General features: G+C 44.8%; 1 protein-coding gene and 1 long non-coding RNA gene across 3 annotated transcripts in view; one reads left to right on the forward strand and one right to left on the reverse strand.

Moving 5' to 3' along the window:
* Window positions 1-512: 512 nt before the first annotated feature.
* LOC119137938 lies at window positions 513-23,677 on the reverse strand. The gene is made up of 3 exons (XR_005101045.1): window positions 23,668-23,677; window positions 14,560-14,564; window positions 513-638 (listed from the first exon to the last, which is right to left on the reverse strand). It is a non-coding gene; the product is annotated as an uncharacterized LOC119137938 (long non-coding RNA).
* The window catches only part of LOC119137899, a 39,189-nt gene continuing 21,345 nt past the window's right edge, over window positions 5,980-23,823 (forward strand). Inside the window, exons 1-4 of one of the 2 annotated variants that reach the window (XM_037277503.1) lie at window positions 5,980-6,139; window positions 10,156-10,264; window positions 13,845-13,964; window positions 14,102-14,180. In XM_037277503.1, coding sequence (XP_037133398.1) covers window positions 6,048-6,139; window positions 10,156-10,264; window positions 13,845-13,964; window positions 14,102-14,180 — 400 coding nt within the window. In that variant the 5' untranslated portion in view covers window positions 5,980-6,047. The remainder of the gene's footprint in view (window positions 6,140-10,155; window positions 10,265-13,844; window positions 13,965-14,101; window positions 14,181-23,823) is intronic. The other variant, XM_037277506.1, reaches the window with a different exon arrangement.

Here is a 23,823-nt window from a genome sequence, read left to right on the forward strand (position 1 = left end):
GATGCTGCTTGAGATAATGCCACCCACAAACCTTAATGGAATCCTTCCATTAAAATGAGTGGCCCAAGGAAAAGAAAGGTGGACACTGAGTGCCGAGTGTTTAAAAAAAGAGTGAACAATTTGGCTCCACCTACGTGTGTGCGCAGACGTTCAGCCACATGAACGTCAACAAAGCCCGTCACAGATCTAGGTTATCCTAAGAATTACCACAACAAATTTTACTCCAGACCATGATGCACTTGCAAAAAAGGGAGACCAACAATCCTATTGATTTCTTTATTACTTTATTTAGATCTTAGATGATTCTTCAAGATGATGTATTTGGTCAGAATGTTTGCCGTTTGATGTGATTTCGCCTCATTAGATAAACATATTTCATAAATCTGACCTGCAGGCGCTGAAGTGATGGAAACTATTATTCATAATAACAGTGTCGTATATAATGAGAATCACTGATAGTACTTTTTTGGTGAAATACATTTTCAATGCTGTTAATAAATGCATTAGTTAGAGCAACGCTGGCGTCTGGATTGTTGACTGCCGCTTCTACCCCGAACCGTGTCCGCTATTTGTTTGTCCCCTGTCTGTTTTGTGTTTCCCGTTTTAAGTGTGCCCGTTTTTTCTTTTATTTTTCTCGCCTTTTCACCTGCCCACCGCGTATCTCTGGAGCTCTGCTTGCACCTCTCTGTTCCCGCTCCCTCTGACTACGAGCTACGCTAGCCAGCTAACCAACCCACCACCGGACCCTCCTACCTCCCGGCTCTGAGCCTGTTGCTGCTCGCGCTTGGCTCGGCAAACGGCTTCAACCCAACTTTCTGGCCACTTGGCCGGCGTCCTCGGGGGGAGCACCCGCTCACTGCGAGCTCGCCGGTCGTGGCTCGGCTGTGTGCCGCCATGACACACTGGGGCTTGCCGTTTGCAGGGGTACAGTCGGGATTGACCAACACCACCACCCACTCCACCAACATCACGACTCGGTCCACTGCTGCTTCCATGCATTTCACTGCCTACCAACTTCTAGCTAACCAGCTACTAGCCACTTCTCCCATTTTATCTGGATTATTCCCAGCTGCTGTCACGTCTCATCTCCTCCATGAATTATCACTTCTGCTACTCCGGGCTTCTATTCCACCAACTTCTCGTCCAATTGTCTACACAGCTGCTGATCTTCATCATCTCAACAATAAGCAACGTCTCCCTGCTGCTGCTGCCGCAGCTGCCACCAAGGCTGGGATCCTCCGCCGTCGCCGCTTCATCCACCGTAGCTCCGGACTATCTTTTAACCGACATTTACCTGATGGCTCACCCATCCCTTCTTTCTGGACTACCTCTCGCCCCCCCACCGTCACCCCCACCTCCCGTACTGGCAACATCAATAATCTCCGCTCCCCCACCCCCGCTCCTTCATCCATCTCCCTCGCGCTGCTGAACTGTCGCTCCCTCTCCAACAAATCACGCGTTATTTTCGAACTACTATTGGACAATAACTTGGATCTGCTCCTTCTCTGTGAAACATGGCAACACCCCCTGGACTTTTTTACTCTCAAGCCACTCCGTCCAACTACAGCTACATCGCCAAACCCCGCCTCTCTGGGTGAGGAGGTGGTATTGCTGTCCTCCATAAGCGGTCCCTACCCAGCACTGAACACCCTGGATATAGTATGCTCCTCCTTTCCACTCACATCCAACCCCCGTCCTCTCACCTTTCCACTGTCAGATCATCTCTGCATCCTCTTCTCCGCCCCTCGACCCTCGCCTCATAAATCCACAAAACGCACCATCTCCTACTGCAACATCAAGACTGTAAACCCAATCACGCTTTGCCAGCTCTTATCCTCTGTCCTTCCCTCCGACCCCACTCCTTCCTCCCCTGATGACCTTGCCACCATGCTCAACAACATCCTTTCTGACTCCCTTGATTCCCTAGCCCCCTGGAAAACGTCCTCTGTTACATTCACTAACTCTGCCCCTTGGTACACCCCGGAACTCCGCTCCATGAAACAAACGCCTCTACAAAAGAACCCGCCTCACCGTCCATGCCGAAACCTGCAAACAACACATCTCCTCCTATCGTGATGCTCTTCTTGCTGCTTACTTCTCATCTCTCATTAATAACACCAACCGGAACCCCCGCATACTGTTCTCCACTGTCAACAATTTGCTCCAGCCACCGGCCACCAAGCCAACCTCCTCACCCGCCCTCTGTAACTCCTTCCTTGTCAACTTTAACAACAAAATCGCCCAAATCAACAGTTCTCTGACCGGCACCATCAATAACTCCTCCTCCCCCACCTCCCCTGCTCTACTGCCACCCCTTCCTGACCTCCTGCCCTTCCCCTCTCTCACTGCCTTCTCCCTTGTTGACTCCTCCACCATCCTAGACATCATCACCGCATCCAAGACCTGCTCTCTCGACCCCCCTTCCTACGACCTTAACTAAGGCCTGCCTCCCTGTCCTCCTCCCTCACCTCACCACCCTTTTTAATCAGTAACTATCCCTTGGCCACTTTCCCACTGTCTATAAATTTGCAGCCATCACCCCCGTCGTCAAAAAGCCCACCTTGGACCCACTCAACCTCTCCAACTACCGTCGCATCTCCAACCTTTCATTCCTTTCCAAAACCCTTGAACGCATTGTCTCCGCCCAACTCCACACCCATCTCCAGTCCAACAACCTCTATGAACCCTTCCAGTCCGGATTCCGCCCACTTCACAGCACCGAAACAGCTCTTGTTAAAGTCACCAACTCATTTCTGCAGACTCTGGTGCCCTCAACATCCTACTACTACTTGACCTTAGCGCAGCCTTTGACACTGTGAACCATTCCATCCTCCTCCAAAGGCTGCGCCAACTAGGTGTTGAGGGCACTGCACTCGACTGGCTCACCTCCTATTTCGCCAACAGAAACCAGTTCATCTCTCGCTCCGGTCACACATCCATCCTCTCCCCAGTTACACAAGGGGTCCCCCAACGCTCAGTTCTTGGCCCCCTCCTATTCATCTGTTACCTATTTCCCCTTGGTAATGTCATCCGCAAACTCAATCTGGACTTCCACTGCTACGCTGATGACACCCAGATCTATATACGTACCACACCAACCCGTAACCCTTCCCTCACCCACTTTGAAACCTGCATCTCTACAATAAAAACATGGCTGACCCACAACTTTCTCAAACTCAACAGTGACAAAACAGAGCTCCTCCTCATAGGCACTAAATCCTCCCTTAATAAAACTGGATCCATCACACTCACCATTGACTCCTCAAACATCACTCCCTCCCCTCTGGCACGCAACCTTGGCGTTATTTTTGACCCCACACTGTCCTTCCACCCTCATGTTAGCTCAGTTGTTAAGACCTCCTACTTCCACCTCCGACGCATCGCCAAAATCCGGCACTGCCTCTCTCTCCCTGCCGCTGAATCCCTCATCCACGCCTTCATCTCATCCCGGCTTGACTACTGCAACTCCCTTCTCACTGGAATCACTGCTCACTCACTCCATAGACTTCAACGAGCCCAAAACTCTGCTGCCCGCCTCCTTACCCACACCCGGTCCCGTGAACACATCACTCCTGTTCTCCACTCTCTTCACTGGCTCCCCATTAAGGAGCGTATCATCTTCAAGATACTCCTCCTCACCTTCAAAGCCCTTCACCACCTGGCTCCCACTTACCTATCCGACCTCCTTGTCCCCTACTGCCCCAACCGTCCCCTCCGATCCTCCAATACTTCACGTCTGACAGTCCCAAAATCTAAACTCAAATCCTTCGGTGACAGAGCCTTCTCCTGCACATGACCCCGACTCTGGAACTCTCTCCCTCAGTCTGTCTGTGACTCACCCACACTCCCCATATTTAAGCCCCGTCTAAAAACGTACCTCTTCCCTCAAGCCTATGACCTCCCCTACCCATAACTGGTTTCCTCTTCTTAATTTTATCCCATTGTCTCTTCCCCGTCCCCCTCCCACTCCCCTCATGTATGTCTTTGCCTTGTTCCCTGTAAGCGTCTTTGGGTTTTTGAAAAGCGCTATACAAATTTAATGAATTATTAATTATTATTATTATTATTTGTTTTCAAAAAGCTTTTTTTGAATATCCATGCTTTACTACCTACTAAAAGTACAAACCTTTTATGCAATGACCTTTACATGTCATTTCTATTACTTCACACAAACACTACATCCATCTGCTCCTTGTCCGGCCCCCCGGTCTAAATTTAGAGCCAAATTCGGCCCGCCATTCAAAAAGTTTGCCCACCCCTGGTATGGGCACATGTTTGGTCGTAAGGATGTGAGAGCAGGTGTGTGTAGTGTACATGGGTGAGTCTTTGGGTGTGTTAACGTGATTCTTGTGTGTGTGATTATTGTATGAAGAATGTGAAGGGTGTGTGGTGTGTATGCGTGTATGCGTGCGTGTGTGTATGCGTGAGTGTGTGTGTGTGTGTGTGTGTGTGTGTGTGTGTGTGTGTGTGTGTGTGTGTGTATGTGTGCCTGCGTGTGTGTGTGTGTGGTGTGTGATTCTGCAACAGACAGAAATACAGCACGTAAGTCAACGCTCAACTTCTGACGTCACACAACACTAGTAGACGGCACACATTACATAAATAGTAACTGCGCGTGACGGTTCTGCTATACTAAATACCGCGATAAGACAAACGGCACAACAGTAGCCAGTACCAACAATGAAATGTATATATTCACTTTGTGTCAAAGACGCAGACGATCACAGCAACATACTCAGTCGATACCAGCAACCTTTAACTTACTGCTGCGCACAAGCTCCAACAATAACGATAAGCTGAGGTAACTCACGCGAGACCTGAGGCGCGGTGACGTAAGTTTCCAACATTTTAACATCAACATAGGAACTTTTCTAACAGCTATTTTTATTTTTCTTCTTTGTGACAGGGATTCGCTTTGGCCTGGGGAGTTAAGTTCATCATTCGCTTTAAAGATATCTGGCGTGTCTAGCGTTGTGAATGTAATGTCTAGAACCCGAATGTAAGACGACCCCCACTTTTTCAGTCTTATTTCAATGCAAAAAACGCCGTCTTATATTTGGGCCAATACGGTAATATTAAAATATGTCTATTGAACCTATGCAAAGGTGGAAATATTGCCAGTTTTGGTGCTTCAGACAGTAAGCCCAGTACTCGCTCTGAGCAGCTCACAGGTAAAGAAGAGACAGTCATCTATCACTGCATGGGATTGAATAGGCTATGAATATGCATGAAACATTTGAAAAACAAAACATATATTTGACCATATAATTCTTTTGATATTGATTAAATGTGTTATTGTCGATAATATAATTATTATGCTGGTTGTTCTGACACTCCCAGCAGATGCAGAGTATACTGGCAAGACAAGTCCAGAGGACAGTTCAAGGGATAGGCCAACAGTCAGACTCAGAGAGACCTTTTGAATATTATCGCCCTCATTCCAGAGATTTTGATTGGTTTTTCCGCTACCACCCACTACAAAACCCAAAGAAAGCCATTCCCATATTTTGCTTCCAAATATTTGGTGGGTGAACCCCTCCACAGCTGAGTCTTGGACCTGTCCAGGACTAAAAATATCCAGGGTGAGTGTTGTTGTGACTATTATGCTTATATTGGAGTGCATATTTGTTTTGAATCAGCCAAAAACATACAATTGTGTGTGCATGTGTGTGCGCACAAATGTGTTTTGCTTGTACCCATGCATTTAAGTGTGGGTGTGAACATGCACGTGTTGGCAAGGCCAGGGTGGCCTGGTTACATAACTGACTCCTGGCCTGAAAAAATCTCCCAGTCCGGCCCTGTCGGGGGCTGCAAATTATTGTCCCGGGCGCCGCAGTTGGCCCACAGGCCGCAAATCTGAGACCCCTGATGTAGCTCCACCTTCATCTCATTAAATCCGTGAGCATTCATTGTTTGTACCACTAAAGTAAATTGAATTTAGTTAAATTCCTTTCCAGAAAAGCACATGACAGTCTTGGGATGTTTGCTTGCCATCTGAAGTGTTGGAGCAGCTGTATATTGTACATTTGTAAATAGTTTGATGTATCATGAATACTTGCTTGATTCTAATGTTCTTGGCAGTTGGTGTTAATGAGCTTTGCCTCGCTGGACCTTTGCATGCCCAATGCAAAGTAGACTGGTAAGATTTATTATTATTATTATTTATTAATATCTCATTATTTATTATTATTATTATTATTTTATTATTATATTATTTGTTCACTTGTTTGTTTGTTTACTAATGCCTTCAGATACGTTTATTTTTAATAAGCAATATGGCAACACAAACCCTCCCCTTTATAAACATGGGAATAAGCATTAACTAAATAACTATCTCCCTCAGTGTTCTAAAATAATTGAGAAAACTTTTAATCAAAGGCTGGAGAAATTTATAGAAGACGACAATATTCTGTATGATAATCAATATGGCTTTTGCAAAAAGAAAACAATCATTCATGTGCTCACAGAATTCACTGAAGAACTAAAAGAATCCTTGGATAATGGGCGGCATAGCATAGGAATATTCTTGTACCTAAGGAAAGCTTTTGATGCCATAAACCATAACGTTCTATTTGAAAAGCTAAATGGGTATGGAATACAGGGTAAATCACTAAAATGGATAAAAAGGTATCTAAATAATAAACAACCATTTTTACAAATTGGTAATACTAGATCAAGTTTAATATCAATGGGGTTGGTTTTGGGGCCTAAACTGTTTATAATGTATATAAATGACAATCCATGTGTGTGACAAACTTAAACTGGTAATGTTTGCACATGACACTACTGTAAATTGTTCTGGAAAGGGTCTACATATTTTGATTGATACTGTAACTAAAGAATTGCCGAACCTCCAAATATGGTTCAATATCAACAGGTTTTCACTAAGCATAACAAAATTCATGGTTTTGGGGAGAAAGAACATCAACAAGGAATTACAACTAACTATAAACGGATCACTCATTGAAAAAGTAAATGAAAATAACATGTTGGTGATTCTGGTCCACTATCCGGCATCTCAGGAGGGGGAAGCAGTGCACTGTTAACACTGTTTATGGTGGAGACAGTGTTCTGCCGACCTCGACTCGGGACGTCGTGAGTCGGTGGGGAGATTACTTCAAAGATCTCTTTAATTCCACCGACACACCTTCTAATTACCGAGGCAGGGCCTGAAGATGCTGTGGTGGACTCTCCAACCTCTGGGGTCAAAGTTACCGAGGTAGTTAAAATGCTCCTTCGAGAAATGAGATCCACCCGCAGTTCTTAAATGCTCTGGATGTTGTGGGGCTGTCCTGGCCGACACGCCTATACAGCATTGCGTGGACATTGGGGACAGTGCCTCCTGCTTCAGCATCCAATTAGAGGGGTGCAACTTTCAGCTTGGAAGATTAGGTGTTTGCCTTTCTTGTTTACACCCATAAAAAGATCAAACAGGGGCTTGACAATGAAAGAATATCTGGGCACCAAGTGCTGATAGTAATTCAGCATCCCTAAAAAGGATCTCACTCGCTTTTGGGATGGGGTCACATCATCAGACGTGAGGTCGGCAGTTTTCATATCCGTGATATTACTGGGGTCTGTCGACACCACTCTTGTCAATCACATGACCAAGAAACTTGACAGACCTTCTCAGAAGGAAGCCGTTTTTGGGAGCCAGCTTGAAGTTGTAGCTACACCATTTATAGTTGTTGCAAAGCAGTTTCCTCATCGGGCACTAACACCAAGAAATTATCTGGCACACTGGGAGCAAATCCACTTGCGTTGGCAGGTGCTGCCTGCTGCTTTGGACCATGCCTGGTGTGCCTTTGAGATTTTGACTCCAAATCTCAAAATGTGACTTGGCCCCCCCAAAAAAAAATTACTTGGCGCATGAGTGAGTCCCCTCCCAGAAGACTGGGTATCGATGACTTCTCCCATAATGCTTTGAAGTTTAATTTTCCCTTTTGTCCCTTTTTTAATGTTCCAAAACAAAAAGCTGATTCTTGTGTGCATGTTACCGTATTTCTTGGACTAAAAGTCGCTCCGGAATATAGGTCCCATTAGCCATAAAATGCACAATAACGTGAAAAAAAACATATATAAGTCGCTCCGGAGTATAAGTCGCATTTTGGGGGAAATTTTTTCAACAAAATCCAATACCAAGAACAGACATGAACGAGCAACAACAGGCTAAACGATAGGTATGCTAACGTGACATAAACACAAACGAAGAGCAGAAAACGGGCCTGACGTAACATTCAGAGTTATTCAAAAAACTATTACATAAATAACACATTTATAAACCCATCTGTGTCACTCCAATTCATTAAATCCATTGATCGTCCTTTATGTCAACAATGGGTGTGCACCGCTGACGGCGCTTGCACTTCAAAATATTCCACAGGCCCATATAACGATATATAAATTATATATCAAATAACAATTATATAAGCTGTATATATATATATATATAATATTATCAAACCATCTGTGTCACTCCAAATCATTAAATCCATCGATCAAATTCCTCGTCCTTTGTCAACAACGCCGCGCGTGCGCCCTGATGTCAGCCTCGTCGTTATTCCACAGATCGAGGATATAACTACATTGTAGCGTTAACAAAGTACAAGGAAAGACGTGGGTTTGGTAAACGGCTCTTTATTTAATAAAACAAGAGTTCAACGAGCCAACAACTACTGAACTGTAACGATAAAATCATATACAAGTTGCTACACAAAATAAAATATATCAAATAACTATAACATAAATAATTAACCGCCATACGGCCCCAAGCACCAGCGTCGACTTCCATCCCCGGAGGTGGCACTTCCAGCCACGGAGGGGGCTGGGAGTAGGACCGGGCGTGCGTAGGAGCAGTGTCCGACCCCCATCCACCGTCCCTGGACAGCCGGCCCCCGACATCCGACCACGGAGGTGGAAGAGAGCTCCGTTGAATAGGACCGAGCGTGCGTAAAAGCCATGTCCGAGCCCCATCCACCGTCCCCGGACAGCCACCTGGCCGAGCGCCGGCCCCCGACTTCCATCCACGGAGGTGAAAGAGAGCTCCGTAGACTAGGACTGGGCGTGCGTAAAAGCCATACGTTTTTCAAACCTTCTGTGTCACTCCAAATCATTAAATCCTTAAAACTCTTCGTCCTCCGTGTTACTTACAAACAAAGCCGCTAATGATGCCGGTAGTACGTGGGGCCCTTCGTCATCTTCGTCATCCCGTGATCGAATATTTGTCCTTTATGTAAACAACCGCCGCGCCGCGCCGCTGGCGTCACTTGAAATTCAGATTACAGTAATCCCTTGCTACATCGCGGTTCGTTTATCGCGGTTTCACTTTTTTTTATTTTTTTATTTTGAAAATTTATGAAAAAATTCACATATAAGTCGCTCCTCAGTATAAATCGCCCCCCCACCCAAACTATGAAAAAAAACGCGATTTATAGTCCGAAAAATACGGTAGTTGGTATAAAGGTGTTTTTTGCTTTTTTTTTTTTATTGTTTGTTAGGAAAAAATCATTTAGTTAAATTGCACCACAGCTAATATAGGTTGTTAACAAAATGTACCTTGTTCGGGAACAGCCTTAATTGTGTCAATGTTCACATCTGAGGCCAACCCATGGTCAAAGATTATGGACCGACAGAAACACTGATCATACTTGAGGTAAATGGTGTTAGAATTAAAGTGAGAGAAATCAACAGCGCAGGGAGAAAGTTACGTGTTTTTGCAGCCTACATGTCACTCGAAAATACACTTTCTCAATAAAGGAGGGGGAATATAAATTGGTTCACTAATACAGTACATGAAGTATGCTGCCAATTTCTTTCCTGAGCAACTGAGTGGTTGAATTGATGGATGGATATTCAACGTTGAATGCAATGTACTGTTAATTCAGAGCCATAGCGACAGTTGGGCAACCAACACCATCACTGACTAACCTCCAAGGAGATAAAGAGCATTCCTCAGAGATGAATTAAGTATGACATTTAAACTTTCATTTTAAAAGTATATTTTTCTGTCTAGCCCATCCCAGTGAGATGCAGTAAAGAGGATTTTTAGAGTATTGCAATTCAACTTTCATTTAAAAAGTACTGTACATTGTTTTTGTATGGACCGTGTCAGTGAAAGTACCCTATCAATAACATTGACTGTTTCACCCCTTCCAGGTATTTTGGGATACCTTGTCAGACAGTTTACAAATCCCTGGTTCTACAAATAAGAAAGTGGGAAACCATGGCTGGCTGCAGGCAGGGCGGACAACGATGCTTGCACAAGGTTGTATGTGTGATTGAGATATAGCAATATCTAAAATTGTACCTAAAACGTTGTACCATTATTTTTGTATTATGTTTGTAAATTTGTTGGATATTGCAAAAGACATATATATTTTAAAATATGTACATTTGGGCAAATTTGATAATCCAGATATTCAGAAGGTATTAAAACACCCCTATGACATAACATAACAATAGTGCTTCTCAGTTATTTTCTGTGATGCCCCCCAGGAGAAGAAAACATTTCACACACCCCATGCTTGTACCCTTATTTAAAGAAAAACAAAAAATAAATAAAAAAGAAAGATCAACTTACAATAAAGACTAACTTCATTAATAACATTGTTTTTTAGTCTGTAATAGAACAGCTTCAAAGTGCATCACTTTGTCTGAAATTAAAAAATAAATTATAATTACTTAAACTATAAGCACTCTTGACCAACTGTATAATACAATAAAATAATAATAAACATGCATGATATTAAATTAAATAACAGCAATAAATAATATTCAATTCAAAGTAATCAGCAACATTAACTCAGGAGCACAATATATAAAATATTTTAACCTACAAAACAAAAATGAATAAAACAATTTGTGCTGTTTTTTTAATTAAAATGAGGTAGCATGACGGAGACCATATCCACGGCTGCAATGGTGGTTTTTTTTGTTTGTTTTTTTGCACGGAGCAATTTGGTACGCTACTTTATATGACGCTAACAGTGATTGCTGGTTGACTGAAGTAGCATTCACAAAGTGGGATGATTGTTGACAATATTCAGCCCGTTTTCGCTGAAAAACCTTAAGCATCTTATCAGCGGGATTGGGGTTGTCAAACGCGCACTTTATTAAAGTGGCACCGGCTCCCCAGTAACGGGTTCAATAAGCCGGGGGTGAAGGGACTCGTCCGTACGCTAACCACCCGAGTTAAATTAATTCTACCAAAATCAATCTAACTTCTTTACGACGCCAATCCTTTTTAAGTCATCCGACGCACGAGCCGAGTAACTCTATTCGAGGCGAGTCGTCGAAATGACCGCGCCATAATGATGGCTCCCTTCGGTTGTCTGATGCTGGTATTACGTTACGGATATTTTTTAGATGCCTTTGTTAAGGCCTCAGGGATTCGTTGGTCTAGCGCACCCTAGCACTAGTTTTGCCGAAGTAACTCATGATACGGCCCCGCTCTACTGGGTTGAAAAAGTAGCGAGCCTACTTCCCGTTTTTCGAAAAAAAATCAAATTAGCAGAAGTATGGCAATGATAGTATTTGAAAATGAATTTAATGCATTAAATCACTAATTCTAACTTATATATATAAACACTTAACCGTGGGAGTGCTTCCACCAACTCGATCGTTTTCAACAAAATAATATTTTACTTAATATGAATCAAAATGGTAATCGAATTATAATTATCCTGCAATTAATTTTGAAGGCAAATTAATCCCTCAAAATCATCCAACGTAGCTTTGACGCGGCCCGACAAAATAGGAACTGGCCCGTTCCCGACGGACATTTAAACTACTTTTAATTCTACTCTCAGATTAAATATATCTAATTTAAACACCTTCGTACTTTTTATTTATTATGGTGTGATTACACACCATAATAATTTCCCGTTAATAAATCAAATTATCAAACCAACCACGAACAATCGATTGCATATATCATACAAATTAGCGCACAACGAATTAAATGAGTATATAAAACACTTTTATTGAAGAAGCATGAAATAAAATCACAAATCTCAATCCTCCAGAAACTGAACAATCCCACTCACTGATACACTTGCAAATAAAATCATTCAATCCCAGAGCACTTTTGATTGTAAAACAAAAATAAATCAGAAAAGAGGGAAAAGGTAGCTACCAATTGGGTTATTTTTTGGTGGAAATAAAGTCGAGTGATCAGTTCGATCTTATTTCTAAAAATCCAATTTGGGAACTAGTTTGGTCTCGCGAGGACCGACTACCCGATGACTGTCCCCCTCCCCTCGCGGAAATACAGAAAGATCGATCCCCTCACCTAGTTCCTCACGCAAAGTTGTCCAGTCCAATTATTTTTGAGTAAATCCAAGTTAATCCAGGCCAGCAATCTTGCGTCTCACACAAAGATCTCGAAGGCTTTAGAAAAAGTCTTGAAACTCATACGGGTTTCTTCACGTATGAACGCGGTCCGGGAGAGAGCCCCGTAGATGTCTATGGCGACCTTTTTATAGACTTCTCTGCCCCCCCCCTCTTTTTGCTGGCCTCTACACTGACCAGTTTCCCACGCTCATGTACCTGCTGTTTTTGGGCAGCTGTTTCCGCCCCACTCTCTATCTTCCACCAAAATTCGTCCGAAACCCTGGCAACTACCTTACTTCCTCTTTTCTTCACTTCTCCTTTTCCAAAAATAATACTTCAAAGTTACACTTTACTCAACCATAAAATCAAAAATCAAAACCCTTGAATTCATCTTTTAAACATTTTTTTAACACACCACTTCGTGGTGGGCCCCTTTTTCTAATTGTGGGATAATATTGCTTTAAGCTGTTACAGAATATATTTCAGCCAAGCAAAGAAAATAAAATAAAAGAAAATAAAAACATATTTGTTTCAACCTTTCAAACACTTTTTACACACCCCTATTCTTATATTGGTGGGCATCTTGGTCTAATTGTGTGATAATATTGCTTTAAGAATATATTTCAGCCAAGCAAATAAAAAGATAATAAAAATAAAAACCATATTTGTGCTTCCGTGCGTGACCCAAAAACCCGACCCCGTGTCTTCTGTTTTTGCTAGTTCAGCAGGTCTTGCCCATATTTGGTCCCCTCTAACGGTTTGGCACCATCTTTTGGAAAATTTTGGAATTTCAGCTCTGCCAATTTATTCAATACTTCTCAACTTAAATTTTGCACCATCTGCTGCTAAAATTTGGAATGTCAGCTTCGCCAATTTATTCCTGGGAGCAATCCATACTCACTTTTTGCACCATTTGTTCCACCCCACACTCATGTTACATGACAGGGTGCAATGACTTTAAGTGCCGCCTTAATTCATTTGGCTTCATACTGTCCACTGCCAACATTGTAAGGCACAGTAAACACGCCGGTCTTTCCTCGTCTCCCATCGTAGTCACACTGAAGCCGAGCGCTACGTATGCTTCGTCATATTTCCTTTTCTTAGTGTTCGTGTGACTCTCAATTCTCTTATCTCCATCTCTCACCGCCGTTCTTTTCAACCCTGTTAAATATTTTTCTATGGTGTCCCACTGCACATTTTATCGCCTGCTCTGTGCTGTGTGCATATGTTCCGTGCGTTCTACACTGTAGAGCGACTACTCCTTACGCACACTCTTACAGTGATACCGCCACTCCCACCTACTGCAGTGAATGTCTAATTACCCTTTAATCTAGAAAAAAAGAAAAGCATGTTCCCTGGTGCCACACGCGCCTCCCTTAGTATCGGACCGTGCCCCCCGACGGGGGCGCGCCCCACTATTTGAGAAGGGCTGCTTTAGTAACACTATAATGTATGTCTGTAAAAGTCATGTGATTGTCTCAATCATTTATACTGTATGTGCTTGTGCCTTCCAGTTAGAGTCTGCCTCAGTCCACTTTATAGCTGCCAAACACATGCAACCCATTAAGAGATATGTGGATGTTATTCATTTTCGCCTACTTCCCTATTATTTCCACAACTTCTGTCATGTTTCGGTAGGTTTCCACTCATCTATAAACTATCTTACAATGTATGAAATTAATAACTGCGAACTTTGAATCACTGACTATGTGATGTTTTTCTATCCGTCTTCCTATTCCCTATGTGATTATTTTTTGTATGGTGTCCCTAGGCCATGTCAATCTCTGAGATTTGGTATCTCATAAAAGACCATGGTACAAACTACTGCAACCTCTACAACCTCATGGACGGTAAGAACAAAAGTGTTAGGGTTGACAAACTATCTTGATCGTATGATTATGTTGGAATGCAGACTAGAATTATTAACTTTGTTTAAACCTTTCTGCTTTCCTTGACTCTAGAAAGTTTAACCATTCAGTTATTGAAACTTTCCAAATGGCATGGAAACATTCTTGCTTAGTTAGTCATCTAAAATGCTCCACTAGTTTCTGTTTTTCACAACCTTGTAAAACAATGAGCTGGGACCCTCCGCACTGATTAACCAGTTACTGAGGTGACCACCAAACATGTTCACTGTCACCCCCACCCTGCTTGTTCTCAATAAATATGCTCTTGCAAGAAACCAAAGGCAGACTTTGTTCGAACACCACTGTATGTACAGTGACGAACAATTTCTCCACTTGCAAGTGCTCAAAGGGCATACTGTCTCCCGTGTGGTTCTTGCAAATAAATTAGAGTGAGCACAACTCTAACAAAAAGCACTGCAAAGTTGAGTGTTACTGCGAGTACAAATATTAGGTGATTAAGATTTACCATGACAACATTGCTGAATTTGCAATATGTTTTTATACGGAGTAGAAATGAACGCTACTCGTGTGTAACATAGCAGTACAATGCCCCTGGCGTACCACAGCGCCCCACATGTCAACATTATGCAACTAATATAGTATCAACATACTATACTACCACATCTCCCTTTTTTCCAGAGATCAAAGGGTAGACTGCCTTTGTCTCGTCAGACCTTATTCTGCTTCTTGTGTAGAAAGGTCTGTTCCTATCTAACTCTTACAGAAAAACACTGTAAACAAAAACAACTTTGTGATTATTAGTATAATGTAAACATTAACTACTGTTTCTTAGATTCTTAAATGCTCAAACAGTTTTAACTTAATGTGCTCAAAACCTCCCCCATAGAATTATCAAAAAATGTCCATAAACAAAAATAACAGTAGGGGTTTCTGATTGACTAAATCTGTGTCAGTTCATAAATCAAGCCTACTAGGCTTAATGACGGCTCTTCCAGACCTGGTTCTGGGAGCAGGAGTCTCTGCAGGTGAGTCATGGGGTACCACAGCAGGTGATGTGGCTGCCTGCGTTGGAGCTGGCAATGGCGTTTACTGCTGCGGTGGCGAATCACTGTCTTGTGCAGGTGTGTGTAGAGGTATTAGGTGTTGGCGGTTGCGTCTCACCACACCCTGAGGTAAATCCACCAGGTAAGACCTCGGAGTGTTGTGGTGTTGGAGCACAGTTCCAGATACCTTTGTGTTGGTTACCCATACACTTTGTCCTGGTGACAAGTCACTGAGCGTTTTGGCACGGTGACACCTGTTGTAGTTTTTAGCATCAGCAAATGCTTTCTCCTTCTCCTTCCGGGTGAACATGACCCTGTCGGGCAGTGTAGGGTCCAGCTGATAGGGAAGAGTCGGCACTGTAGTACGAAGACGTCGGCCCATGAGGAGTTGCGCTGCACTGTACCCAGTCTGCAGAGGTGTGGCTCTATAAGAGAGTGGAGCAAGGTAAGGGTCCCCTGCCTTTTTCATGAGGTTTTTCACAGTCTGGACTGCCATTGCCGCTTCACCATTACTCTGTGGAAATCCTGGGCTGCTTGTGATGTGCGCAAACCCATATGAGGTCGCAAAGGAGGTGAAGACTTGTCCAGAAAATTGTGGCCCGTTAGCCGACATCAGGATCTCTGGGATGCCATTTTGAGCAAAGATTGACTTAAGATGAATGATGACGTTAGTGGACCTGGTGTGAGATAACTGTGCAATCTCCACGTACCTGGAGAAGTAATCAACAACAAGCAGGTATGTTTTACTTCCCAGGACAAACAGGTCTGCCCCCAACTTTTGCCATGGTCTTTCAGGGCACCCTGATGGCATGAGTGGCTCTTTTGGGTTGTGTTGCTCCTGTATGCATGTCCTGCAGTTCAGTACCATTTTGTTCACTTGCTGGCTAAGTCCCGGCCACCACACAGACTGACCCGCACGTGCTTTACATTTCACGACGCCCAAGTGTCCTTCATGTAATTTGACGAGCACATCGTGCCTCACTGCAGAAGCTATTACAAGTCGTATGTCTTTTAGCAGAAAGCCACCTTTCACTGTTAATGTAGCTCGCTTCGGACAGTAGTCTTTCAGCACTGGTTCCAATTTTGCATGTGCTGGCCATCCTTCCGTGCACATGGTCATGACACGTGAGCAGACACTAGAGGCTTTCAACTGCTCTTTCAGGTTTTCAGTATATGATGAGCTGACAGGTAGACTTTTAATGACACAGTCCACATATATGTTTGTGCTTTCCATCAGCTCTTGGTCATCAGCGGACATGCGTGACTTTACAGGTGCGCGTGACAGTGTGTCTGCTGTCCAAAGCGACTTTCCTGGTACGTGCACGATGGAGTATGAGTAGTGCATCAGTCTCATCCTGAAACGCTGGATTCTCAGTGGCAAAAGATCCAGTGCGTGGGCTCCGAGTAGGCTGAGAAGGGGTTTATGGTCGGTCTCCAGGCAAAACTCCTTTCCGATGAGGAAATCCCGCAACCGTTCACAGGCCCATGTGAGGCCCAGAGCCTCCTTTCCACCTGTGCGTATCGTTGCTCAGTTGGCGTGAGTGACCGTAGATAGATAGATAGATAGATAGATAGATAGATAGATAGATAGATAGATAGATAGATAGATAGATAGATAGATAGATAGATAGATAGATAGATAGATAGATAGATAGATAGATAGATAGATAGATAGATAGATCTTTATTGTCATTGTCACACGTACAACGAAATTTAAAAAGTGCCAACCGATCAGCGCATGAAATAAAAAAATAAATACAATAAAAGATAAAAATAAAAATACAAGCTAAAAACCCACAGAAGAACATACACAGACAATCATTTACGTTTAGCGGCATTCAATGTGACCACCGCTGTAGGGTAAAAACTGTTGGCGAATCTGCTAGTCCTTGACCTAATTGATCTATAGCGTCTGCCTGACGGCAACAGTTCGAAAAGGGAGTGGCCAGGGTGGGAAGTGTCCTTCAGAATGTTCTGTGATTTTGTGAGACAGCGGGTTCTGTGTAGGTCTTCCAGTGTGGGGAGAGGGCAGCCAATGATCTTCTGTGCTGTGTTGATGACCCCTTGGAGCTTTTTCCTCTGAGCAGCAGTGCAGCTGGAGTACCAAACACATATACAGTACGTTAGAGTGCTTTCTATGGAGCAGCGATAGAAGGACACCAGCAGCCTTTGTGTAATACTGTGCCTCCTCAGCACCCTTAGGAAGTAGAGTCTCTGCTGGGCCTTTTTTAGCAGCTCAGAGGTGTTCACGCCCCAGGTGAAGTCCTCCTCGATGTGGACTCCCAGGTAGCGGAAGGAGGACACCCTCTCCACACAGACCCCGTTGATGATGACTGGTGGAATGTCCGTTTTATTTTTCCTCCTAAAATCAATGACCAGTTCTCAGGTTTTAGCCGTGTTTAGGAGCAGATTGTTCTCACCGCACCACTCCGATAGCTGCACCACTTCGTCCCTGTAGGCAGACTCATCCCCCTTTGAGATGAGCCCCACCACGGTGGTGTCATCCGCAAATTTCAAGATGGTGTTGCTGCGGTGGGCGGGGGTGCATGTATGTGTGTAGAGCGTGTAAAGCAGTGGGCTCAGTACGCAGCCCTGTGGGGAGCCGGTACCAAGACTGAGAGGTGTGGATGTATGACGGCCCACTCTCACCCTCTGGCTGCGACCCGTCAGGAAGCTCTTAATCCACCTGCAAGTATTGTGTGGAAGTCCCAGGCCCCCCAGTATGTCCACCAGTCTGTGGGGGAGGATGGTGTTAAAAGCAGAGCTAAAGTCCACGAAGAGCATCCGCACATAGCTTCCCGGCTGCTCCAGGTGGGACAGTGCAGCGTGGAGGGCTGTAGCTACTGCGTCCTCTGTGGATCTATTTGCCCTGTAGGCAAACTGGTGGGGGTCAAAACCTCTGAACAGGATTGATGTGATGTGACCCCGTACCAGCTTTTCAAAGCACTTCATCACCACCGGGGTGAGTGCGACTGGCCGGTAGTCATTAAGGCTGGTGATGTGGCGTTTCTTGGGCAGGGGGACTATAGTGGAGGATTTTAAACAGGATGGGACGATGGACTCAGTAAGGGACTGGTTGAAAATCGTTGTGAAGACTCCAGCCAGCTGATCTGCGCAGTCCTTCAGGACACGCCCAGTGACGCCGTCAGGACCCGCAGCCTTCCTCGAGTTGATGGTCCGCAGCGTGCGCCTCACCTCGTGCTCCTTCACTGTGGGGGTGAAGCTGCTGCGGACTGTGGGATGTGATGTGGCCGCTCCAGGTGGCTCGGACCCGAACCGGGCAAAGAAGGTATTAAGGACCTCTGCCAGTGAGGCGTCCCCTTCAGCAGCTCCGATGGTGGTTCTGTAGTTGGTGAGATGCTGGACTCCCTGCCACACCTGCTTGCTGTTGTTGTTGTCCAGGTGATCCTCAATCCTCTTCTTATGGGCAAGCTGGGCCTCTCTGATGCCTCTCCTCAGGTTGGCTCTGGCTGTGCTGTAGAGAGCCCCGTCCTCAGACCTGAGGGACAGGGCGGTGTCCCGCTCCTCCAGCAGCCGAAGGGCCTCCCGGGTCATCCAGGGCTTCTGGTTGGGGTAAATCCGTATAGGTTTGTCCACTGTGACAGTGTCTGTGCAGTGCTTGATATAACACAGAACACTGTCTGTGAACACGTTCAAGTCCCGGTGTTCGAAGATGTCCCAGTTAGTCCTGTCGAAGCAGTCCTGCAACTGCTGAGAGGCGTCATCAGGCCAGGTTTTAACAGTTTTAGTGATGACAGGAGCTGATTTCCTGATGGTGGTATATGCCGGGAGTAATAGCAGTGACATGTGGTCAGACTGGCCCAGGTGAGGTAGCTGTTTTGCCCTGTAGCCTAGCTTGATGTTGGAGTAGACCTTGTCCAGAGTGTTAACTCCTCTAGTGGCACACTTAACATGCTGGTGGAAACTAGGGAGTGCTGCTTTCAAGTCTACATGATTAAAGTCCCCTGCCATGATGTGGACTGCGTCAGGATATCTGCTCAGCTGGCTGTGATGCGAAAGCCACAGGCTTCCAGTCTTCCCCCCATTTCTAGAGAAGAACGCCCCCCAAACCATACGATGATGCATCAGCAGATACTTTGGTGTCTCTGCCCGGGTCGTACATAGCCAGCACAGGAGGCGAGGATAGAGCCTTCTTTAGCGCTTCAAATGCTGCTGCCTGGTCCATGTCCCAGACCCAGCAGTTTTTCTTTGAGAGGAGGTCACGGAGTGGTTTATCTTTTTCAGCTAGCTGGGGAATAAACTTTCCCAGCTGGTTGTCCATGCCGAGAAAACTCCTTAATTCACTCACACTGGTGGGCTCTGTTATGTCTGTGATGGCCTCTGTCTTTCTTGGGTCAGGGCGGATGCCTGCAGCTGTGATGATATGGCACAGGAAGACTGCTTCGCTCTTGGAGAGTTCACACTTGTCCACATTCAGTGTGATTCCTGCTTTTTGCCAGTCTTTGTAGCACGGCATAAAGTCGAGTGTCATGCCCTTCCTGGTCCCACCCCCACACCAACAGATCGTTGATCTGACAAACCACACCGTTGAGCCCCTCTGTGATCTCCGCCATCGTGCACTGGAAATGTTTGGGCGCAGAGGCGATGCCAAATGGAAGGCGGTTAAAGTGGAACCGTCCGAAGGGTGTTATGAATGTAGTGTAATTGGCTGACTCCTCCGTTAATGGAATCTGCCAAAAGCCCATGTTGGCATCCAACTTGCTGAACAGCTTCGCTCCAGCAAGCGTTCCCAGGCTTTTTTCCACAGAGGGAAGAATGTACTTTTCACAGCACACATACACATTCGAGCCGGTTAAATCCACACACAACTGCACCTTTTTTCTGTCCTTTTTGGGCACGACCACCATGCCATCACACCAATCAGTTGGCTCCTACACCCGGCTGATGATGCCCAGAGCTTCCATGCGCTGGAGCTCTCTCTTGACTTCACCCTCCAGAGGTAGTGGAATCCTCCTGGGGGTTTTCACTGAATATGGCACGGCATCTGGCTTGAGCTTTATAGTGTATGTTTGTTGTAGCTTACCCAGACCGCTGCACAACTTGGGGTAACTTGCCTTGAGGGTCTCCATGTCTATGCTGTCGACTCGGATGAGCAAGCCAAGGGCTTTAATGGCTGGCAACCCAAGCAATGGCGTGCTCAGGTTTTGAACAACATAAACATTCTCCATTGTCTGCTTGGCTCCCTTCCTCAGCTGCAGTCTGTTGAACCAGTGGAATCCGTCCTGGACCAAACAAGGGCTTTTCTGGCTTTTTGAGAACAGGCAGGTTGGAAAAGATGTTACTAAACTCAGTCTGTGATACAGCAGTAACATCCGCACCAGTATCGAGTTTGAAGGTGACATTTTTATCCATTATGGTTATATCAGCAGTCCATGTATTGCTGTCTGATGTCACTGAACCCAGAAAGAAGCTTTCCTCCTCTTCCTCTATACCATGCACAGCTTTACCTGCACGACACACACGCTGGTAGTGACCTTTTTTTCCATACGTGTGGCACTTGGCATCATTGGCAGGGCACTCGTGCTTAGGGTGAGATGCGCCACCACATTTGTAGCACTGGGAGCCTTTTTGGTTTATGTTACTGGTGGCTTAGCTCCATTACTTTTGAACTTATTGAATCTTGGCTTTTCTTTTTGCTGTCGGCCTTTAAATACTCTGTCTACTGAGCAAATATCCATCTGCTTTACACCACTGGTGTCACTCCTCAGTGTGTTTTGCTGATTTTTAATCTCCTCAGATTGTCTTGCCATGTTAATAGCCTTTTCAAGATTCAAATCTTTCTCCATTTGCATGTGTTCTGAGAGTCGTGTGTCAGCCAGTCCAACCACTATCCTGTCCCTGGTTAGCTCATCATGCAATGTCTCATAATTACAGTGTTCAGCTAATGCATACAGAGCGGTGACAAATGCATCAACAGTCTCATTTGTTTTTCGTGTTTGCGCATATTAAAGCGTGCTCGTTTATAAACAATGTTCTTTTTCACTATAAAGAACGAGTGGAAACCATCTCTCACTTTAATGTAGTCACGCTGGTCTGCTTCAGTGGGCTTCAAGCATCTCAAAACGCCATCTACTTTGTCTCTCATACAGTATATCAAGGTATTCACCTGATTTTCTTCGGAGCTTGCGGTTAAGTTGCTTGCCTGACGGAATCTCTCATATCTCCTTATCCATTTTGTCCACTCGTGCGGCTTGGAAAAATCACAGGGATCTGGTCGTTGAATGCTAAACGTAGCGCTGGGTGTGTTAGCCATCATGCTAGCTCCTTCCCCACTCTGCTCATCTTCTCCGTCACTCATTCGTCTTCCTCACCCGACTTGTCTTTTCCCTCCACGGTGGACATTTCTCCGTTTGAGTTACTGATTCACAGCACTTCTGACACCATGTTATGTTTATACGGAGTAGAAATGAAACGAACGCTAATGCAACTTCTTTATTCACCAACTCTTTATTCCCCCACTACTCGTGTGTACAATGCCCCTGGCGCACCACAGCGCCCCTACATGTCTACATTATGCAAGACCTCCAATAACACACTATACCAGGGGTCACCAACATGGTTCCAGGCACCAGGTTGCCCGTGAGGACCGCATGAGTCGCCCGCAGGACTGTTCTAAAATTAGCTCAAATAGCGGCACTTGTCAGTGAGCTGTATCTATTTATTTTACAGTCAAACTTCGGTTTTCGAACGTCCTGGTTCTCGAACAAATCGGAATTCGAACAATAAATTCGAAATTTTTTTGCTTCGGTTGTCGAACAAAATTCGGAAGTCGAACCTCGTGAGATGAGCCGGGAGGACCCGAGAAAACCCGACCGCGCGGCCCGGATGGCGACTGACTCCGTTGTTATTGTATTCTCGTTACTTTGAGGATTGTATTAACCCCTAATCATGCCTCTAAAGAAAGCAAGTGGGAGCAGTAAAGCCATCCTAAAACACAAAGACGCACTTAAAGCAATGCGACAGTGAGCACCCGGCGCGCTGCGGTTGCGCGATCGGACCAAATGAAGTTCCCTGCACACTGAGGTCCACTTAAATTTTGGAAAGTACATCAGGACTTTAAAAATATTTTCTAAATTTCAGCGACGGCTCTGTCACAATAATGCGACCAGCACGGTGCAGATGCGCGGTGGGCCACGCGCTACGGTTGCGCGTTCGGCGGTGCGCTGCAGTTGCGCGATCGGACAAATATGCGCAAATGAAAAAATGCTTAAAAAAGGCGGGTTTTTTTTGTCTTGAAACGGATTAAATTTTTTTCCATTATTTGTAATGGGAAAAATAGATTGGGAATTCGACCGATTCGCTTCTCAAACCGCCTTCTGGTACGGATTGTGGTCAAAAACCAAGGTTTGACTGTATTTTTGCTATTCTTGTTAAAATCACATTTACATGTGAACTGGAAATGACAATAATAACACATAGTGAAAGCCAAATTGAGCAAATTGGCTATTTCAGAAGTGTGTGTCAAACTGGTAGCCCTTTGCCTTAATTAGTACTCAGGAAGTAGCTCTCGGTTTAAGAAAGGTTGGTGACCCCTGCACTACACAGTTTAATATCATACTATCAACATACTATAATACCACACAATATGCTTTCATTTTTGTTGTTATTGTTGTTGTTATTTTTTTTGCAATCTAATACGTTACCCGCAGGGGGAATTAATAGACTACAGAGGATCGCATGGTAGTGTCGTGAAAAAATATTTGTCCTCTTCTCAGACTCTTTGTTTTTTGTGTAGTGTTCCTCATTTTAATGTTCAAGATCATCAAAAATGTTAATATCAGACAAAGATCACCCAAGCAGAATGAGAAGTATTTTAATGGTGAGTCTATAAAGGACAAAAATTGATTCAAATCTAAATCCCTTCCCGTGAGTTGTTGATCGCACAGGTCAAATGAGAAAGGCCAGAGTCATAGGTTCAAACCTGTTAGCGGCCAGTTCTCATAGTCCCTGCCCACTAGTTGACAACTGTAAAAACAGTTCAGAAACAGTCTTCAAGGATCTGTATGTGTAATCAGCAAACACGTAGTCCCTGTTAACAGTCCATCAAGTAGGCTTGGTGGAATAGAATGACTTTATTGTCATTGTACAACTGATGTACAACGAAATTAAGATATTCTACCAATGGGGGCTGCTGTTTTGAAAGGCGCTGCCAAGTGCCACTGGGAGCAATTCAGGGTTCAGTGTCTTGGTGCAAGGTAAGCAGTTGATAGTGATGGTTATAGTTGGCTATTACAACAAGAGAGGACACAAGCTGGTCGCAAGAATTGCGTCATGCGTCATGGTGGGCGCCTTTCGCTTTGTGGCAGCTGGTAAATCAACGTAGCGCTGGGTGTGTTAGCCATCATGCTAGCTCCTTCCCCACTCTGCTCATCTTCTCCGTCACTCATTCGTCTTCCTCACCCGACTTGCCTTTTCCCTCCACGGTGGACATTTCTCCGTTTGAGTTACTGATTCACAGCACTTCTGACACCATGTTATGTTTATATGGAGGAGAAATGAAACGAACGCTAATGCAACTTCTTTATTCACCAACTCTTTATTCCCCCACTACTCGTGTGTAC

Source organism: Syngnathus acus, chromosome 19 (genome assembly GCF_901709675.1).
Source record: "Syngnathus acus chromosome 19, fSynAcu1.2, whole genome shotgun sequence".
In the NCBI taxonomy this organism is placed as follows: Eukaryota; Metazoa; Chordata; class Actinopteri; order Syngnathiformes; family Syngnathidae; genus Syngnathus; species Syngnathus acus.